At 36.4% G+C, this 20,977-nt stretch overlaps 2 protein-coding genes across 3 annotated transcripts in view; one reads left to right on the plus strand and one right to left on the minus strand.

The window, feature by feature from the left end:
* Positions 1–1,890: 1,890 nt before the first annotated feature.
* LOC146479299 (vesicle transport protein GOT1B-like) lies at positions 1,891–8,702 on the minus strand. Of its 2 annotated transcripts, none has more exons than XM_085110941.1 (5): positions 8,555–8,702; positions 8,384–8,475; positions 5,364–5,542; positions 4,086–4,167; positions 1,891–3,100 (listed from the first exon to the last, which is right to left on the minus strand). In XM_085110941.1, the coding sequence occupies exons 1-5, from the start codon at positions 8,577–8,579 to the stop codon at positions 3,089–3,091; spliced, it is 390 nt and encodes a 129-aa protein (XP_084967067.1). In that variant the 5' UTR covers positions 8,580–8,702; the 3' UTR covers positions 1,891–3,088. The 2 variants fall into 2 exon arrangements, with proteins under 2 accessions (XP_084967067.1, XP_084967066.1); XM_085110940.1 differs by having other exon boundaries at positions 1,895–3,104.
* Positions 8,703–8,803: 101 nt separating this feature from the next.
* LOC146479300 (activating molecule in BECN1-regulated autophagy protein 1A-like) overlaps positions 8,804–20,977 on the plus strand; it is an 18,446-nt gene continuing 6,272 nt past the window's right edge. Inside the window, exons 1-8 of the mRNA XM_085110933.1 lie at positions 8,804–9,055; positions 9,151–9,347; positions 16,807–16,865; positions 17,486–17,669; positions 18,924–19,099; positions 19,419–19,485; positions 20,353–20,378; positions 20,886–20,977. The exon at positions 20,886–20,977 is cut by the window's right edge and continues 909 nt beyond it. Coding sequence (XP_084967059.1) covers positions 9,210–9,347; positions 16,807–16,865; positions 17,486–17,669; positions 18,924–19,099; positions 19,419–19,485; positions 20,353–20,378; positions 20,886–20,977 — 742 coding nt within the window. The 5' untranslated portion in view covers positions 8,804–9,055; positions 9,151–9,209. The remainder of the gene's footprint in view (positions 9,056–9,150; positions 9,348–16,806; positions 16,866–17,485; positions 17,670–18,923; positions 19,100–19,418; positions 19,486–20,352; positions 20,379–20,885) is intronic.

Below are 20,977 nucleotides of genomic sequence, written 5' to 3' on the forward strand. Positions count from 1 at the left end.
GTTCGACTCCTGACAGGAACACTCGGATTTCCTTTTTCCAAGTTTACCCGTGTCACTCACTGAATTCTAATTAGAAGTTGTCGGGTCTATTTGTAAAGGTATTTCACCACAACATAATATAGATATGCCGGCAGAGAATTAAGGCACAAGTCGTGTTAGAACTCAAGGTGAAACAACAGATTGTGGAAGGTCAGTCAGTGTTTTGAAAACTATCTTCGAATAGAAATGACGTACTATTGCAAAATAATCAATATTAAATATTGATCCGATTTTCAACAACCACCTGTGACTGTCTGACCTTGGGTTTTTTATTTCCATGATTTTGCAATAGCGATTCCCTGCTTGATGATGCGAAGCACGTGCCACCACTTAAATTATAAATTGTGTCGAAATCCAAAACCAATCAACTTGTCTTGCTGCCTTTGATTGGTGACTCAAATGGACGGCTATACGAGTCGATAACAAAACAGTTTTACAACGTGGTTGAATTAACTCTTAGCGTAGTTAGAAATTTTATTCGATTTTCTCTCATGCGAGCTCCTCTTCTGTAAGCCAGGAGCTTATAATTATAAGCTCCTGTGTAAGCTAATGAGTGTGTTAATGTATTTTTCTCTCTGGAGCCGCGACGCATTTGATTACGTTGAACTGTGCTTTAAAAATGACCGGAAAACGTGCGCCCTTTACAACGAAAACTGGAGAAATCACGGTGAAGATTGTCTTGTAAGATCCAAGGTTATGGTTTCTCCATCCAGCCTTCTTTTTTGTTCCCAAGAACAAAAATAGACAAGCTTAGGAACTGTAAATAAATACATCTTTTATTCTAAAAAGGTTATTTGACTATTACATTCTGAAGACCTGTTGAAAGAAGAACAGATCGGGAGAAACACCACTCCCTCATTTCTTTTCTTTACCAAAGCAAAACTCTTCCCCCTCTAAAGCCAAACTCTGGGCCATTTATATGATTTGTAGTACTCAGATGGAATTTTTGAAATCCATCGCTGAGCCATGTGCCAGTCAATTCCACGCACGAGAAATAGCCGCATTCCCGACGTTTACTCCACATAGCAGCGGATCCACACTGAATCGACCTGAAGCGCGCAGTCTACTCCGTTTAACGCGAGTATTTGACTACAAAAAAAGTTGAAACCTTCTTTGGTCAACTCCAAGGCTTCAAGCACTTGGTAATTTAATTATCCGGGTACAAGAGATGCTTCTCGGCTTGTACCTGATAATTGGGCCTCCAACCAATAACTGCTCCACAGAAAAACGACAGAAAAACCTTACCTTGGGAACGATGACTTTATATCTTTTTATGAAAAACAATAATTTAATTTCTTTCCTTTGGGGGTGGGTGGAGTGCCGCCATTGATCGAGCAGGGAGTTGACTGATGCACAAACGAGAAATGACAGCACTAAGAAAGGAACAAAAGTGATAAAGTTGAACATAAGACTCTCTAGACTGAAACAGGAATAAAAGTAGTTCGTTGAAGAATGAAGTACGATATTATACACAAGTACCCCGTTTAACAAAAAAAGTCAAACTTACATTTCTAGCGGTATGAATTTGCTCAAGAGCCATTCAAACAGTGTATGCTTTACATAATGGTAGAATGCATACTTCTCAGCTCAACTTAATCCTTTTTTGTCGGTTTCCAAACTTGGAGTAATGGCTGAATTCTGTATGCATTCTTTCTAGCTATGGCATGATTGTTGGTTCAGGGAATTCCAGTAGATGTTGTTCATGTTGTGGAATTATTTCCTTGGCTCATTTTGCAAGGAAAATGCCAGCAACATCAAAAGAAAAAAAAAACAAAAACAAGATCCTTAAAAGCTTTGGCGCTAATGTCTGAAGATGACCTAGGAAACATGTAGACGGTGCCTACTAATACAGAGGTATTTTTGCGCAGTTTATTACTATGCGAGAAATGTAGATGTTAGCAAAAGCTATTGAAATCCATAAAGAAAATTGGGGGTAACCACGCATTTTTCAGAGATAATTAAGCAACAATTATTCTAAAAAACAGTAAAATACAAAGCAATGTATGGCGTTTTTGGCCAAATTGAAGCTTTCTCATTTCTGAAAAATGCATGGTTACCCCCAATTTTCTTTTTGGATACCAAGAGCACTTGCTAAGTTCTGCTTTCTCCGCATAGTTTTAAACCGCGCAAAAAAAATCCCTGTATTAAAAGGCACCAACTATAGGAAACCCGAGTATCAGGAGATGCGCAGAACGTATGCGCAGTAACAAAAGTAGGCACCGTCCTTAAAAAGAACTTTTTGGTGAAGGTGATTCTAGCATTCCAAAGAGTTCTAGATGATTACAGATCTCTTGGTATGATCAAAGTATTGCCGTACAATGCCTCACAGTAACTCAGCATTTTGGCTTGACCTTAATTCAAAAGTAATTCGACCATTCAATGTTTTAGGTGATGGACACAAATGTTCGCCATATTTGAATAAGGTCTACCAAAACATTTACTGCGCCTTTCAATAACATGCAGACTCTGAAGTTCAAGATTCAACCAACCGTTATGCTTTTCACTCCCGTCAATCACTGCAGTGGACCTCTGAGAAAACAAAAATGTTTGGCTCAACAGGGTCAAAGGTCATGTTCGTGCGCTGTGATTGGCGTATTTCAATCCACTTTGTCGTTGTCTGTATTTTTGTAGTCAGCCGGTTGTTGAAGTAATTATTATTGACAGCAGTAACACATGCAAATCGTTAGTTGGGGTTGAAGTTCAGAGTCCGTATGTTATCGAAAGGTGCAGTAAACAATAACATTTGAGAAGACTGCGACATACATTGCAACAAAGTCATCAGAGCAGTACCAAAAGCCCAATGTAACTGGGCAAAAACAAGAACAGCTCTGCTTCAAAAGCTTTGCCACAAGAATAACTGAACAGTGCTCATCAGTACAAGCTTGTCTCAGTCAAGAGCTGTTCATGTTAAGTAAATACATGTAAACATCCACAGCGCAGCTTCACTGTGTCTACAGTTCAGCGTAGAGGCTGCGTCCCATCAGTCTAGAGGCACAGACACTGTGTTTTACATCTTTGGTTTACACCATGGAGTTGCTGCCATCTCCTGCTAATCTACCGACTATCTGAAAATGGAGACAACAAAAATTGTTTTCCAAAAAATATCTGACAGGCCATTTTCAAGTTGTTTTGAACCTCCTTATAAAAGCGAGTCTAAGTGCAAAGCTTCTCACATGAAAATTAGTTTTGTTTGCACATGGATTATGAATTGGATGAAATTCCATACTTCAGTTTGATAAGATCATGGAAATGAACACTCTAAGAAAAATACTGAGTTTGTATAATTTCAACTAATTTCACGCGCCATTTTTAACAACCAGGTAAGTTGTGCCGCAGACCACCGGTAAATACCATCTGCGAATTAGCACCCAGGTCCTTGTTCTAGACCCCCAACGAAGAAACTGAAATACGTGAAGGAAATCCCCTTCAATCAAATTGGCTACAACTAGACCGATTGAACAATGACCAAACACAGAGTGTATGAAGATCCTGGTACTTTAAAGGGACTATGTCAGCAGGGTGACATGTGCAGTAGAGTCCGTGTGTTGATAGAACCACTTTGAAATCGTTGGCCCAACTTTTTCAAATACCGTCGGAGAGTTCAGGAAGCTGAAGCCCTTTTCATCTGCCTGAATCGCTTCATCTTCAGAAAGTTAGCTAAATTTTTTATCCACAAACGTTCTTCAGTAACAAGTCATTATTTATCACCGTATTGGCAAAGGTAAGCTGACTGATAATTTACATCAGACAGCACATATTAAATGGTAATCAAGTGGTTAAACTTAACTCATGTGATACACTTTCAAAAACGGCGCAGTCAGTTTTCATAATCTTGACAAAGGAGGCACGTGAAAACGTTTTTCCAAGTGTGAGAAGGTGCAATCAACACGATGGATGCAATGGCGGACAAACAATACACAGAGTGACTACGCAGATCCTGACACTCCACTGGGGGTAGCCTGTGCTGCAGTTGATTCCATCTGCAGCACAGGCTAGGTAAGTATGTGCAAAGAGGAGTTACCTGTGCTGAATATTTGATTGCATACCTGGCTAATTCCTGGAAAGTTGAGTATATTTCCAATTACTGGTACTCTTCTTAAAAAGTTTATAACAACTGGAAAGAAACCACTGAAAGAAAAAAAAACACAAAAAACAATTTAGCCCCTAATAAATTTACCTAGGAGCTAGGGGCATGGAGGGCCAATGACAATTTTCTGGTGAAAACGGGGAGTACAGTGTACATTTCACAAATGAGCTGTATTGACATGTACCAGATGAATAAGCATCAAATCCATTGATTTATTGAAGGAGAATTACTTTGAATGCATCAATTGACAGTTCATGATAGTGATGGTTCAACTAGACAAACAATAAAAACAAATTCTAAGGAAAATTAGCAAACCACAAAATACAGAGAAAAATGAATAAACTTAAACAGGTATTTCCTCCTTTGAAGGTGATTGATAAAACAAGCACACTGAACATTGAAGACTGTAATTATAATATATTGAAAGGCTATTGTATGCCTAAAATAGGGTGATGAAATCATGATCTGTACAATCAAACGAGTTATCCTTTAACAGAAGGTAACACATATGTCATGTGCGCTTGAATCTATCAAGTCGTCATAGTCCACATGCCACAGCTGAGAGCAATAAAACAAGAAAAAACTCAAAGGGGCACCTGATATATTAAATGGCTGAAGAATCATAATATTCTCAGCTGCTGAAATAATATCTGCCAAAAAATGTAGTCTTAAAGGAAATTAATTTTAGAAAATGCAGAATGCAAAAAAACTCTACTGTTTATACCTCCAAGAAAGTAAAAAAAAATTAATTTTAAGAATACATTTTTGTATTGGAGAATAATATTCTCAGCTGCTGAAATAATATCTGCCAAAAAATGTAGTCTTGCCGGAAATTCAGGAAATGTGGAATGCAAAACAACTTCTACTGTTTATACTTCCAAGAAAGTAAAAAAAAAATTAATTTTAAGGAATCATTTTTGTACTTTGGTTCTTGTACATTGTATGTTATTGCTTTCCTGTGAAACTTCAAGCCTCCTCCACATCCTGCCATTTTTTGTTATCTCTAAACCCCACTTGAAACATAATCAAAGTCATAAGCTTTGACGCTAATTCACTAATTCAGCTCAGACATTCAGATCCACATGCCAACACACACAAGCCAGATTATCTTGAGAATTAATCAAAGCTGGTATTCAAACTATGGTGTGATAATTCAAAGGGCAAAATTCAATTACAAAGTTCACAGGTCCACAGTCACGAAATTACAAAATTCCACAAGACAACATACATCACTTACCTAAATAAAAGAACAAATCCATATATTTCTATAATCATTCCTATGAGTGGCCATCCAAACAGAACGACTAATACTCCGCCAAGAAAACATGAGCTTCCTTTTAGCTTGTGTTTTTGAAAGAAAAATCTAAAAGTTCTTTCTAATCCAATTACCAATGCTAACCCCGCGATAAACAGTATCTGCAAATGAAATTAATAATATCTTGATTATTACAAGAAAAGGATGAAATTGCTCAGGGAAGTGCATGCACATTTTCATGCATTCACCAAGCAAAAAGCAACTGATCAGTAGTCTAATCCTTAAATTAAAAGGGAAGGGTCACAGGCATTTATGGTGATTTTCTATTTTAAACTCAAAGTACACATAAGCTTGAAATTAAAAGCATGAAATTTGGGGTAGGGGTTGGTTTTCGCATTTTGTTGATGATTTTTTAATGACCAAAAATATACCCTGCAAAAAATTTCCACAAAAAGTAACTCCAGCCTATGAAATGAAAATCACTCCGTATAAAACAATAAATAAATAAATAAATAAATAACTAAATAAATAAATAGGAATTTCAGTGGAAGCCACGGAGTGGCTCTTCCATCCACTGTTTCCACCTTTAGCTTTATATTTAGCCGAGTTTTCTGTAATTTAATATAGAACTCAACATTTCTATTCCTTAGAAGGTATCATATGAGAAGATAAAATGCATCATTTAATATCTAAAAATATAACAAAATACCACACAGCATCACAAGCTGTAGACAGCATAAGCCCATGGAGTTGGAGGGGGGTGGGGGTGGGGAGTAGGATAGAGTGTTTGAATAAACCCCACCAGAAAACTTTCAAAACGTTCTAAAATGTATCAAAAGTCATTACAGTGCATCATGCACAATGTGTTATGTAATATCACAAGATATCACAAGTTGCAGCAGGTACTGCAAGGTACAGCACAAGCCCATTGGGATGAAGTGGAGGGTTTGGACTAAATCCAACCAGAAAAAAGCCCAAAAAGGCAAAGTCTAGAGTCCCATGTGGATAAGCCATTATTACAAAATTACAAAATAAGAAACACTAAGGTAGACCTTACACTAAGCAATACAGCAAGCGAGTGATTCTCGGACTAAATTGCTAGTCTGACCTTTTATAGTTTGACATACATCTTGAACTAAGCCAAATGATGGCTACATGGACTTAAGCACCATCGAATGCAAGAGATTCATGTAGCACTCGCAAGACATGAATAGACGTATTTATAGCTTTAGCCATGCAACAAAGGACATAAATGTAGCAGACACTTTTGCAATATGATAAAAAAAATGCTTTTGTACAAGGAGATCTAGTAAAAGTACATTCATCTTTCCTTTGCATTATGTAATGCTACACGAGCCATGAGCCGTAGTTTTACAGACAGAGCATCATCCCCCAATAATTGCATTAGAATAAATTTTTTATTATGTTATATATGTCGAGGATTCTTTTGTAAATCACTTATTACTGAAATTGATTTCCTCAATAAAGATTATTATTATTATTATTATTATTATTATTATTATTATTATTATTATTATTATTATTATTATCAAAAAAACTTTATTAACATGTGCCAAAAAGTCATCACAATGCTAAGGTTCTCATTAAGCTTCAATTTCGACTGTAAGGGTCAAGAGAAAGGAGGTTCAAAATTTGAAGTAGCTGGTTTTTCAGCACATCACGTATGTTATCACATAATATGAAACAAAATGTGTTACATCATAAATTATCATAATCACAAGATATCAGACAGTACCAAAAGATATCACAATTTATACCAGATATCACAAGCGACAGCAAAACCCAGTGAGTAGGGGGAAAGAAATGGTTCTACAGTTTAAAGCTGATGGGAAATGTGACAAGTGGTTCTAAATTTTGCCAACAGCTTTTTACAGAAAGGAGATTTTAGTAGGTGTGGTAGTTTTAAAAAAATCAAGATCAAACCCATTCTTCCTCCTTATCACTTAACCCCCCCCTCCCCCCCCCCCAATGCTCACAAGTAGCAAATAATGTACAAATGTATCACAAGATTACATAATACATAAAAATAAGTTGTAGGGGGGTGTTTACGTGATAGTGGTGCGACTTTCATTCTGGTACGAGTTCACTCCAGTTCCCTCTTGTGGCTCTGTATTTGTTTATATGATATCAACACAAAATCTTGTACCGTAGCGAGTCATACCGGTGCGAGTTCACCCCAATAACTGTACCGGGGCGAAATTTTCATTCTGGTATGAAAACTGGTTCTGATGTCATGTAAACACGGTACGGCCGTTCGCTCCAGCATGAAATCACTCTCCCGGGAGTCTGGAACGAATAGTACATGAGCAGTCTGCGATATTCAATTCAATATGGCGCCAAAATCACGTCGGTCGACAAAAAGTATCCCTTCATGTAAACACGGTATGAAATCACAATGTCATACCGGTATCAAACTCGCACCGGTGTGAGTTTTCACATGTAAACACCCCCTAAGACAAGACAAGTGACTCAAAGGTTACTACAACTGTCAAAATTCTTTCTCATTGATTGGCTTGTAGCTATTGTATGAGTGCAGACAATAAACATGATGTCAGATGTAACATACACTTTTTTCAACAAAAAAAAGCCAATTCCGCTCGTATTTTTCCACCTTATGACAGAGAAGATAAATTAAAACAACAGAGTCCACACATTGATTGAATAACATAACGATGACAGAGACCATGTACTGAGGTTAAGTATCTAGTAAACTTTCATAAAAACATCAGGTACACTTGTCTTCATACAAACACTTTATAAAGTTGTCTCAGTGGGCAGGGCTCTCTTGGAAAACCAGGCCAATTTTTCCCCCTGTAAATGGGCCTTAGTCTCACATACTACAGAATCATCAATGAACTGATTCACATACAGCTGATTTGAAGGTTTCTAAAAACTTGTTCTTCAACTGTAATATTATTAAGCTACCAACGCTGTCAGAATGGTATAAAAGATCAATTCAAGGAAGATGCAAACAAACTTACATTTCCAATGGCTAAGAGACCTTTGTCAAAAAAGAACAACACGCCAAGAAAGAGAAAAAATACTCCAAAACCTGACACTCCAATGCCGATTTCTGCACACAAAAATACGCATAAATTTGTAAGAAACACAAGCAATAAAATAAGAAGAAAAACGCATCAGAGAGCTCTTACTTTGGTAGTCTGTTATGGGTAGCATTTTCCAATGCTCTAGAGTGAAATTTATTCACTTTCTTGCGATTATTTCATTTCTTGCTGAAAGTTTGCCTCGCCAGAAAAGCCACGTCAAATTTTCACATGCGCATGCGTCTAAGCACCTAATCCAACCGCTGGTTAGCAAAAACGCGGGCTTTGTAAATCATCTAGTCAGCGGTTTCCCGTGTAAAATATAAAGGATAGTGGCACGCGATATCGGGTTAGCAATTCCAGATTGACGGCAAGCAGTCTGCACAATGCTGGCGGGAAACCTCATTTGTTTTACAGACGAAAAGAAGTGAAGATGTACCGCTAAGACCAAAATCCAAAGATCGGAGAAGATCTTTTGCTAGCCTGGTGATGTTACAGGGATCTGTCTTCATCGAAAACTACTTCATATCGGACATAACAAACATACCACCGGCATATTCGCCACCTCAAGTTCATTGAAGGATTTTTTTGTCGTCGTTTACGTGGGTGGTAAGCTTCGATAGAAAAGAATTTTTTTAATTCTGCCTTTGTTTTGTTGTGAAAGTGGATTCAATCTAGAACTTGTTTCTGCCATCCCCCTTAAGATCGTCAGAAGTAAAAAGACAACTGAAGCCGGCTCAACATTCTACCGAACAAGCTGACGATGCGGTCGGGACGAAGAAAATCTAACATTCTTTGTGCTCTGATGAGACGCGAATTGAACTTTCGAGACACTAGTGATCGCAGTTTGTTACTTTCTTACGCTGAAGACACTTCTGTGATATCCTGTCATCGAACGAAGGTAGGATTTTAGTCTTGTTTTGATTTTATACGAATGCCGGTCAGCATGGTGTTACAGTCTATTTTTGTTTTCAAGTCGATATATTCAATCGGATTGAAGATTGTGTGACTTCACTTTATTCGTTGAAATCGAATAATAACAGCCTGTTTCAAAGGTCAGGTTTGTTGTAATCGTCTGCTCGCCTCGATTGAGGAGCGATTTGGCTTTTTCCCTAACACTTTGTTCCCGTTTCCGTTTTAGTTTTTTCTTCTTTTCGTCGCGATAGCAATCAAACAAAACCCACGAATTTCGCAAGTGGCGCTGTTTCAATTCCTCTCAGCACACGATCTTTTAAAAGCATAGGTTACCTAGCGATAAGTTTTCGATTTAATAATATGTCGATATTTTATTTTAATTTGTAATGTCGAGACAGCAAGATTTATTGTGTTTTCATGTGCCAGACTCAGCTTACTTCTGTGGATGTCAAGTTCGCACGTACGTCTATTACCACAGGACATCGCCAAGTTCAAAGGTTCATTGTCGTATAATTGTTTACGTTTGACATAGGACACACTGGCACTACAGCATTAATTTTTACACGATATCAATGAATAAGATGGGCAAGACGCCTTTTGGAGACGGGGTAGATGACTTAAATTTCGCTTCGTGATGCGGTTAATTATTTTGTATGCGAGGGAGATCCGCAACGTCACGACTGTCATTGTGACTTTGAAAAGCCTATATTGGCGGACAGCTAGCAGTGTTGGCGGATGACTTGTAGACGTCGAATCTTTCGGCTTACCTGCGTCATAGACAACTGGTTGTAAACTCATTTGTCAAATCTGAAGTAGTCAAGTCGCATTATATTTTAGTCCAGGGTAACTACAATACAGGGGCCAACCACACAATTGACCTTGGCTGGCCAAACCTTGCAAGACCACATCCGGCCGATACTTTGTTGTTTTTGCGGGTCATCACAAATGAATTAAGAGTGGGCTTTTTTGTGCCTTGTATATTGTTTAAGCCATTTTCAATTCAGTAATCTTGCCAAATATTGTTTTCGTTGAAACTACAATAATTTAAGGAAGTTGTGACTAAGAATTTATTGAAACTAATACTGACCTTGGTCAGTTGCTTCGGTTGAGTATGTTTACAGCAAATTAATAACATCATGTATAGTAAAAACTATTTGTATGGTTTGGTTAAAAAAAGGGTTAACATTAGTATTCCGTATTCAGCTGTTAAGCTAAGCGTTATGGTTGGTAACCACTCACAGTGAAATTTTGCAGCGAGCTACTTGGACTGAGGATCACTTAAATTCAAAACTTAATTATTGATTTTACGTTATTCACATGCTAGTCTGTATTTTTGTATATTTTAACATTAAAATTAGCAAAAGTACTCGTGTGGCACATCATTTATCATTAAGTTTTTGAGTCACAGCCTGCAGGGAGATTGAAGATTATATTTAATAAACACTTTTATAGTTCAACTAAAGAAATTATCTACAGTTGAGGCACATTTATAATGTTCCCATATTATGTTTTGTTCCTGAAAATTCTGCCAGTGTCGGAAAAAAAAAAAAAAACATTGGCAGTGGCCCTCCACCTTGACCTTAGCTGTAGCATTAATGACTAAGCACCCTTAGTCTTACATGATGTTTTTAAAAGATATTTGCTCTTGTGTCAAATCATCGTGGTTGAGAAAGAAAACAGAGATAACAATGGTCTGGATAAAGCATGACAAAAAGCAAAACAATGAACATCAACAGCCACTTGAACTTGGGTTTGTGACAATAAGTACTCTGCAATGCCAGGCGATCAATCTGTTTCTTTTTTTTGGGGGGGGGGGGGGGAATCATATGTTTTTAAAATTGTTACTCCATCTCCACCCATTAAAGTTCTCTATAAGAAGTATTATTTTTAGACCATAAAAGCACATATTAAAAGTACATAAAGTACATATTAGGAAGTCTTTTTCTTGTAACTTTTGATAGATAGTGGGCATATGGAGTATTGATTGTCTGTGAACACAACTTTTCTTAGCTGCTTTTAACATCTCTACTAACATTACTTGAATGTTTTAAAAATTCATTTGTTAAGTATTCTGCCCAGGTGCACTTTTAACCACTGGCTCGTTGAAAATCTTAATGAAACCCCTTTGTATAGCATTGCCATTTTTTAGAAATAGCTTCTTTAATACAGTCATGTACCCCTTTCAAATGATGTCTTTGTATATACAGTCGAACCTCTATTAAGCGACCACCCTCGGGAATTGCTTAGTGGCCGCTTAATCGAGGTTGGCCGCTCAATAGAGGTTCGTCAGAAATAAACACGCTCAAAGCATGGTAGTATCTTCACTTTATTAAGTATAACTACAAATCGTATAAATTGTGAATTATTAAGACACAAAATAGCTCTCAACATTAACAAAAACAAGAGTTCATACAGTATACAATTATCAAACAATTGTCATTTGTTTAAACACGAAGAACAGTAACTCTTTGAGGCCTAATTGAACTTGCTTGTTACAGGAAACTGTGGTCGACGTTAAATTTTACGTTTCCTGCGACGTGCTTTGTTTTTCATAAACTGTCGAAAATTCAATATTAAGCAATAAAATGTTATGTTAACAATTGAGCTACAGAAAGGGTGTTCAAACAAGAAAAATATGGAAACATGAGATAGCCTCAAGTGTTTTTTTTTTTTATACAAAGGACCAAGACATTTTGAAAAATAACAACTGTTTATATGGTCAAAAGCGCACGTGCATGGACAATATTGTCATCACTGCTAGTTAGTGCCACGTTGTGACTACAGTACTTTGAAAAAAAATGTTGTAACAATGTGTTTGTAAGTTATTTTCATTTTATCGCTCTCAGCTAGGTAAGAAAGCCAAACTGAATTTTTGCTGGCTGGTTAACAGAGGTTTAAAACAATGATAATCACTCGTCGGGGCGCCAGGAAAGTGGCCGCGGCCACTTAATGGAGATGGTCAGTTAATAGAGGTTTCAAATGCGGTGTGTAACAAAGAGTATTGTTAGGACTCTGGCAACTGGCTGCTAAAAAGAGGTTGGCCGCTTAATAGGAGGCCGCTTAATAGAGGTTCAACTGTGCTGCTTCAAGTTGTACTTGTCTCAGTAATGTTACTAAGAGTATGCAGGCTACTGGCGAATTTCACCATCTTTGTATCACTGGCTGAAAAAAATTCAACACAACAACAACAAATTTATTTATTTTTTGAAACAATTTTTTATTGCAACATTTTATTGTACATTACAATACAACTCAAAGCAATAAACAATGATTTTAGCACGATACAAGTACAGAGAATTACATCTCTATGTATAAAATTAATATTCAATAAATGAAAAGTTTGTTACAGTCTTGCATCAAAAGATATTTCTTTTATTAGTAAATGACAATGACAGAAAGACAATACAAATTAAATACATATATGGGCACAATCCAAAAGAGCCAGCTGGGTTTATGAAATTTACCTAGTAGGTTTTTCACAGCTACGTCCCTGTTAATCTTTTACTGTCATTTCAAATATTATAAGAATTTCTATCACATACAATGGTGTACACCACTGCAAAATCTTAAAGGTGTGCGCCATTTTATCATAATAAAACTCGTGTAGCCATCTGGCACCAACAGAAACATGATCAATTATTTTTTAACTATTAATTACTATTTAAACTTCTCAAACAACTTTTTATTCCCTTTGAGTTTTCAAGGTTGCAAAATCTGCAAACAAATCACATTTGTTGTTATTTTGCTCCAAACTGTCAAGAAATAATATGAACCCTGACTTTTCCTTTTGTGGATTGTGTGGGTTATTAACTATAACTATTGTGATTTAAAGTGGGCCAATGTTGCTTGTTCTCGTGCAGCTATGCAGAAACCTAATTTTAAAAGACAAAGCATTTATAGGAATTTTCTCAGTGTTTTCAGCATGCTATACTGATCCCAAACAAATGATCAATCATGTGAGTTTATTTTTAGGCTGACAGCATTAACCCCATCTAGCAGGGGGTAAAAATTGAATAAGACCTTAACAAAACCCAAAACAGAAAATAGTTTTTAATAATAAAAAAAAGAACAATGGCAAGACGGAATTGATTTGTCACTCTCAAAATTTCTTTTGATGTGTGGATTGTACAGTGTCACAGTTATGAATAATTTTTGTTGTTTATGACCTTATTTCCCTTTCAGGAATAAAAATGTTAAACATTTGTTCATTGAATGGATTTCAAAGAATTTAATTAATTATGAAGTTTAATCTTATTCAACTAGTGAAAAATGTGTAGAAGATGTGCAGATTTATTAAATCTACTATTGTAGGACTTGATAAGTTTATCAATAATTGTGATCATGGTACTTAAATGTCTAACTTGTAAAATTATTAATGGAAGTATGAAATATCTTGTGCATAATTTGTCGAAACTAAAATAATGGCGACGTGGTTGCATTTGTTTGTTTGAGATGCGATCAAACGTTTGTAAGCATGTGTAATGTAATTTAAGTAATAGCAGTTAGTCTGCAATAAACTCTTTGAAAATATACGCATGCATGCAGGTGTTATTTTCAGATCTGCTGTTTCAATCTGATTTAAGTGTTTATCTTTCATTCAGGACACTCCTGCACATAGTTATTTCAAGCCTCTTTAGTTGATATAAGTACATCAATTTAAAAGTTGCATATTTGGCATTCAACATTTTTAGACATGCATGAATTCAATTGTATTAGTGTGATCAAGCAGTAAGGATTCCATGGCAGTTTGGCATTCCTCATGCAAGAAAAATAGATTTAAACTCTTCTAAAAAAATCAGATTAATGTTTTCAAGGGAACATTTATTTTATATATTTGTATAAGCCTTGCATTTTAAAGGCATTTTGACCAAACAACATCTTGGGAAATTACATTTGCACTGCCCTGCATACTGAGCTTTCACTTGAGTTAATTGTCATATTTTGGGTTTTGATACGACATTACAGCTGTATGTGATTCTGTGTTTCACTGATTGGTAAACAAAAGGGATACACATCAAGCGCAGATCCAGTCCGGTCCACCATTTTACAGAAAACAGTCACATTTTTGACAATACAGTCAAACCTGTATTAAGCGGTACCATATTAAGCAGTCACCCTCTATTAAGAGGGTCAGTTGTCAAAGTCCCGAAAATTACTTCTCATAATTACTGTCATTTTGATCTCTATTAAGCGGTCACGGTCACCCTTTAGTAAGTTTTGACAGGTTGTTTCTATTGTCTTGACCTGTTTTAAATGGTCGCTTTTTAAAAGAAAGCCACAAATAGAATTAACAAAAAGCCTGTCAGGTAATTGAATCTCAAATGACCTGCGATTCTGACGGTAGGATCTTGTTGTTAATCTTTTATTAGTCCAGTTATACAGTGTATACCAGGTTCTCCTTTGTCATACCTTTTTATCGCTGCAGTTTCTTAACCAAGTAAGGTATTTTGTTAGCACTTTTGTGCATAAACTGTACATTAAGTTACCAAATGTGAAATGAAATGGTGTTTTTATTGTGTTTGGCATGTATTCTGTATAACCTGTATTAAGCTATCACTTAGCTATTCCATGAAGGTGACAGCTTAATACAGGTTCAGCTGTAAATAGATATTGTGTGGTTCCAGAAAAAATCCATACCCACCCCGCGGAAGGTCATTGGAAATTACTAGGGGGAGGGGGGTCTTAGAAGCCAAAATTAATAATAATTATTATTAACTCAGCCTTTTCCCTCTTAGTCTTAGACAGGGTTGATAAACATTGATAAAAAATTGTATGTTATATGAAAAGATTTATAACGCATCTGCATGGTTTTAAAGCCACATCTTAGTGCAGTATACATGTATCTTGAGTTTGAAACCCCTAAATTTTTATAATACATGTGTTACAGTACATACATGTGTTTTTTTTCCCATTCAATTTCCATATTTAAACAACAAATATTCTGCCATGTTTACATGTAGATCTGCTTTCCCAAAAAATTGGTCAGGAGTCAAAACCCACAATGTTAAGTCTAGATGGCTTTAAATTAAAAATTTCAGGCAACATCCATATTTTTATTTGATAATCCGTCCTTTTAGATGTCAAATTTTATAGTTGCCAGGCAACTCTCATTAGTCATAAAAAGGCACAGATTGAAAAGAACACACAACAGCAACAAAACAGCGAGACTGCAATACCCATGCAAATGCTCTACTAGTTCTGGCTGAATTAATGACGGAGGCTCTCCAAAACATTTACATGTACTAGACCATTTCCTCATTTCTTTTTTTTTATTGTTCAGTAAATGACATGTACATGTACATGTAAGCCATTGTTAATTCAGTATACAGTGTAATATTGAGAGATCTGACACCTCTATAAAAATTATGTTGAAGCTTTTTAATGGCTGTTCGGTTAACCCCTTCACTGCTAAAAGGATGTACTGAGTACATGTACATCACAATGACTGTATTGTTAGCTTACAAACTCAGCAAAATATTGGAAACACATGTAATAAAATTTTTGGAGAACCCAAAAGGACTGACAAAGAGAAAGAAAATTTGTGAGCTGTACAAAATGGTGAAATTGGATTTGTTTTCCTTGTGTGAGTCACCACATTGAATGTATCAAAGGTGCTTTCTCTTCTAAAAATCATGTGAAACTTTTTGCTTTTTTTTGTTGTTGTAAATGGCATAGTTACAAGTTCATGTAGAATGAGTGTCAGTGATGTTCTGAATAGAATGTGGGTTGATTCTGCTGATGAAGATGTGTTTTCTTACTCTGAATTTGATGGTGATGAAGACGGTATTATGAATGAGAAGATTCTGATGGAGGTGCTGCAGTCAAAATTTCCACTGGTGCTTTAGGGTTGATGAAATAACACATTTTTTACCTCCTCAGAAACTTCTTACATAATTGCTGTTCTTCTATAAAAAGTTTTTATTATAAATGTAAACATGACTGCCAGTTTTTCAAAAACTTCTGCAATTTTCCTATCTTCACTATAATCATGCAGATTTGCCTTTTTCTTTCCTTTGTATGTGGCCCTGAATTAATCAAGGTAACACTACTCCGTTTGAAATTTGTTTTGTCTGGTTTGAACTCTGTTTAAAAGAATTTAAAATGTTCTTGGTTATCTCTGTGCACTTATCCCAGACTTGTGATGGTTAATAACCAAGGTCATTTAATCAGTGTTAAACCTGAGACAAAACAAATGTAGAAATGTTTTACTTCCAAGTTCAAGGCCATACAAAACACAGTGGGGAAGTACCAGATCCATCCTATCAATTTTTATTTAATTTTAATCAGCAGAAAGGGCTGTATATGTGGTCAAAATATGTATTGAATAATACTCAGGGTTCATTACCCGGGATTAGGGTCTATTTTCATTTTGCTTGTTTTGCTATCATTAATAATAAAGCCCAACATTAATTAAAATCAAATTTTTTTCTATTGCTGTTTTACAGACATGTGAATTACCGGGAGCACCAAAGTCAACTTTCCTTATCTGCTTCAGTCCTGACAGGTGAGAGCAAAGGTTGGAGAGATTAGGATTATGTTTATAATGGCAAATGGCAAATTCAGATAACTTAGTATATGTTAATCTTAAAGTGATAAAATAGACAAAAATAGTGCAAAATAATTCTCATTAGCATTTTATGTTAACATGAAACTACTCAACTTCACTTAGAAATGGATCTGGAAAGTTTCTTTCTGACAGGCTTGAGCTTTGTCACTGTTTTTTTTTTTTTAATATTTACAACTTTTTTTTTTATGACTAACCAAAATTAAAGAATTTTGAATTAGATTTCTAGCATGACCGACAATACAAGTCAGTTTGCATTATAGAATGCTGTTTGAAGGATTCAATTTGGTAATATACCAGTATTTTGAATTCCTTCAAAATGGTCACAGTGCCATTTTAAAGAATTGAATATCAATCCAGCCCTTTAAAATGGCAGACCGTTCCAACAAACTGAAAGACCCTTCAATTACAATCTTCATCCTGTGAATGTGAATTCTGTGATCTTGCTATTTTTATCCTTTCCTCTGGACAAAGTTCATGGTCAGTGAGTTCTATTATTGGCAAAATGATGTGATTACTAGATAAATCTTAAAATGATAATCTTAATTCTATTTTGGTAGGACAAAAATGGCGTCTTCCCATGGAGACCACACAGTGCGTATTGTTGATTGTAAAACAGGGAAGTGTATCAACACACTAAGAGGTCATCCTCGCACACCATGGTGCTTAACATTCCACCCTTCATCCAATCAGCTGTTAGCATCAGGCTGTCTTGGAGGACAAGTTAGAGTTTGGAATCTGAAGGTAGGAAATAATGCTTATTACAGTATGCCACAGGTATTTTGTCTATTGAGGGATTATAGAATTCTATTCATTCAATAGCAGTACAACTCTCATTATACTGTGTAATTAGCTCACAGCTGGTACAGTTGATCTGAAGCTCTATTTGTGGTATAAGCTGAGTTTCCTGTTGGGCAATACCCAAATTGTGAACTTGCCAATTAGAAGTTTATTCAATATGCTCCAGTTTCATGGACGATTTGTAAAATTTTCCCGTTGTCCGTAGTCTTTTATATGAAATTACCACAGAATTTTAGCAAAATGCATAGTTAAACTAGCACATTAATATTAAACAAGAAAGCAATTTTTTTTAGCGTTCACGGAGCAAAACAAATCACAATTTGGTGTGAAAATCAGATACAGTTAAAATAAAAGGCACATTTGATGCTCCACTCACAAGATTTTGAGATTTTGTCAACAGCAACGCTGAGCTGAAAACATTCCAGTCAGTTTTTCCCGGTTTATTTCGCTTTACTCTTGAAGGTCGGAAAAAAAACATAACCCTTTGATTGATAGAAACATAGAAAAACAGGTCCCTGTTGAACACGGTTACACTCAAAATACTCAGACTTGAAGAAACATATAGACAGTGATTTTACAAACCCAGCGGTTGTTATTACATGACTGTACATTTGTATGTGAAGGGGGGGATAACTTACAATTTTTACTCAAATAGAAGATACAGTGTATGTTATAGCTGCATAAAGATATGAATTTTATTTTTGAGTGTTAAAGACGAAAATTATTTTAGTCCCTGTGCTCACTCATAAAATATTGTTTTTAACACAAGAAAATAAAATTCATATCTTCAAGCTAATGTGTAATTTCTTTTTATTATAGACGGATTTATCACTTGCCATTTTTTTTCTGACTCTTTGCACAAAAATCCATGAAAATCAGGAAATGTTGTATACCTTTAGAGGTGTCTCGTTTCCAAGTGATGTAGTGTGTCCGGTTTAAACTGTAGAAACCTAAACCCCTATATCAAATTAAAGCTTATAGAGCTGGCTATCAAACTATGCCAGAGAGACATCTTTAAAGGTATATGGTAACCTTAATATCCGCACTAGTGAGGGTATGGAAAATACGCCCCTCAGGTCCCGGATGTAGTTTCATATGAATTTTACAGGTGTCTTTTCCAGTAAAACACTCGAGTCTAATAAAGATCATTAAAGCAACCGTAAAATCTCAACCCGTTAATTTGTTGTCTTGTTTTAGACTGGTGACAGTGAAGTTTACACTCCTCCTGACAAAGTTGCCATAGCATCCTTGGCCTTTCATCCCACAGATCACATTCTGCTGATTGCCACTAGCAACAAACTCTATTTTTGGAGCTGGGATAATCCAGAACCATTTGCTTGTGTTCAGACTGCATCGTCAGAAGAGAAAGTCAGGTAACAGATTCCACTTGTTTTTCACTTGATGGCAAGAGGGCATAAACTATGATTTTTTCTAAAAATCCAACTTCCTCTAAATTGGTTGTACTTTTGCATGCAGCTTAGTTTTCACCCAAGAAATGTTGTAGTTTCATGTGTATGTTTTTACCTAAAGGTTTCAATTCAAGCAAGTTGAGCCATTAAGGTTAATTATCAAGCAGCCAAATTTTTGCCCCATTTTACGCCTCTCAGACTTTTTTTAACCTTCCCCTGGTGGGATTGGGCTGATTGGGTTGAGTCTTCAGCTGACAAAACTATGCATTTTTTTTTTTTTCAGGCTGGTAGCATTTTCTCCCCTTGGTGACAACATTCTTACTGCAGTCACAAATATTGCACCGCAAACGGTAAGGCTGTGAAAAAAACTGCTGCTTCTGTTGTCAGTCCATTCATGTTGTCATACTGTGAATAGGCCAGACCACAATACTGGGGAGTGTGTCCTCTACAGTTTTTGATTGCTCTTAGGTGGTGTGAGCACAATATGAAGGAGAGAGCAAGGGAGCCTAGACTGCTAGTAGTCCTTTTGTAAAGAGTAGAGAGGGCAAGCTATCATGCAAGTGAGAGAAGGAACTGAATTGGAGCGAAGTAGCCGAGGTGGAGCTGGGAGAGAACCCTCTTTGTCAGTCTCTTCTCCTTTTTTGCTTGCTCAATCTTGTCAAACTATCATGATCGCTCTTTTAGCTGCCCTGCTGGACTATCCATGAAGGAACTAATAGCAGTCCAGGGGAAACCCAAAGAGAAACCATAATTATGGTAAATGTATAAGGTAGAGTTCCACCTTGGGCCTAACTGACCCACAAGACTGGCCCCTAACCTGGGTTCTGGAGCATGAAGCAACTAATGCTGTTGCTACATTTACCCCCAGCAGTATGTCGCTGGTACTCATTTATACAGCTGGGTGACGAAAGACAATGTGGAGCAAAGTTTTTTGTCTAACGAAACAACACCCACAGTAATACAGAGAGAAAATATATATTTTGATTTTAAGAATTAATGGTTAAGGGAGATTACTCTAATAATATTCAAGCATTTTTTGTCCAAGACACGAGGTAACTTGAAAATAATTTTTTTTTAAGTAGGAGTCCATTTCCATTATGGCCATCTGTAGCCAAAGACTACTTTTAGCTTTTTAAAGTAACACACACAAAAAAAGGTGACTTAGCTCTTTTAAATTTCACTCTTTCTTATTTGACAATACCCTTGTCTTACCACAGGCTAATCCTGGAACATTTCCTCCAAGGTAAGAAACTTTTTTTAAATGATTTGTTTGTTCATTATTTCTCAGGAATTCTCCTTATTTATTCCATAGTTGCATGCGGACATCTACAGCCTCGCAATCTGTGTCATGATGTGTCTGGCACAGTAGCAGTAAAGACATCTTTTTTGCAAATGAAAACGCGTGTGAATTGTCAATGTAATTTTAGAAAAAAATGTAAATGTATTTGTTTTACCCATAGAGCATGAACTCGTTCAAAGGTGACCGTGCGTTCCAGGTCAAATTGGAATCTGGAAGTGAAAGTTTTAGTGGAAGGGGGAGAACCCGGAGAAAAATCCTCGAAGTAAAGACGAGAACCAACAACAAACTCAACTCACATAGAAGCCGAGTCCGGTTATCGAATCCGGGCCACACTGGTGGAAACCGAGCTAGTTCTCTCTGACGGAGTGTGATACTCTTGTGATTAAAGCCATAGTTAAGCCATAGTTACTGTGAGCGTTCTAACGTGTTTTCGTTTTGCTTGGTTTTCAGCCATTCATCCACCGTAAATCGCCTGCTGCAGTCTATTGGTAATTCACGCATGGGCGGTGACCAGTTTGCTGCGTATGTATTACGCCCTTCTG

Source organism: Pavona decussata, unplaced genomic scaffold (assembly GCF_977016875.1).
Source record: "Pavona decussata unplaced genomic scaffold, jaPavDecu1.1 SCAFFOLD_59, whole genome shotgun sequence".
Lineage (NCBI taxonomy): Eukaryota > Metazoa > Cnidaria > Anthozoa > Scleractinia > Agariciidae > Pavona > Pavona decussata.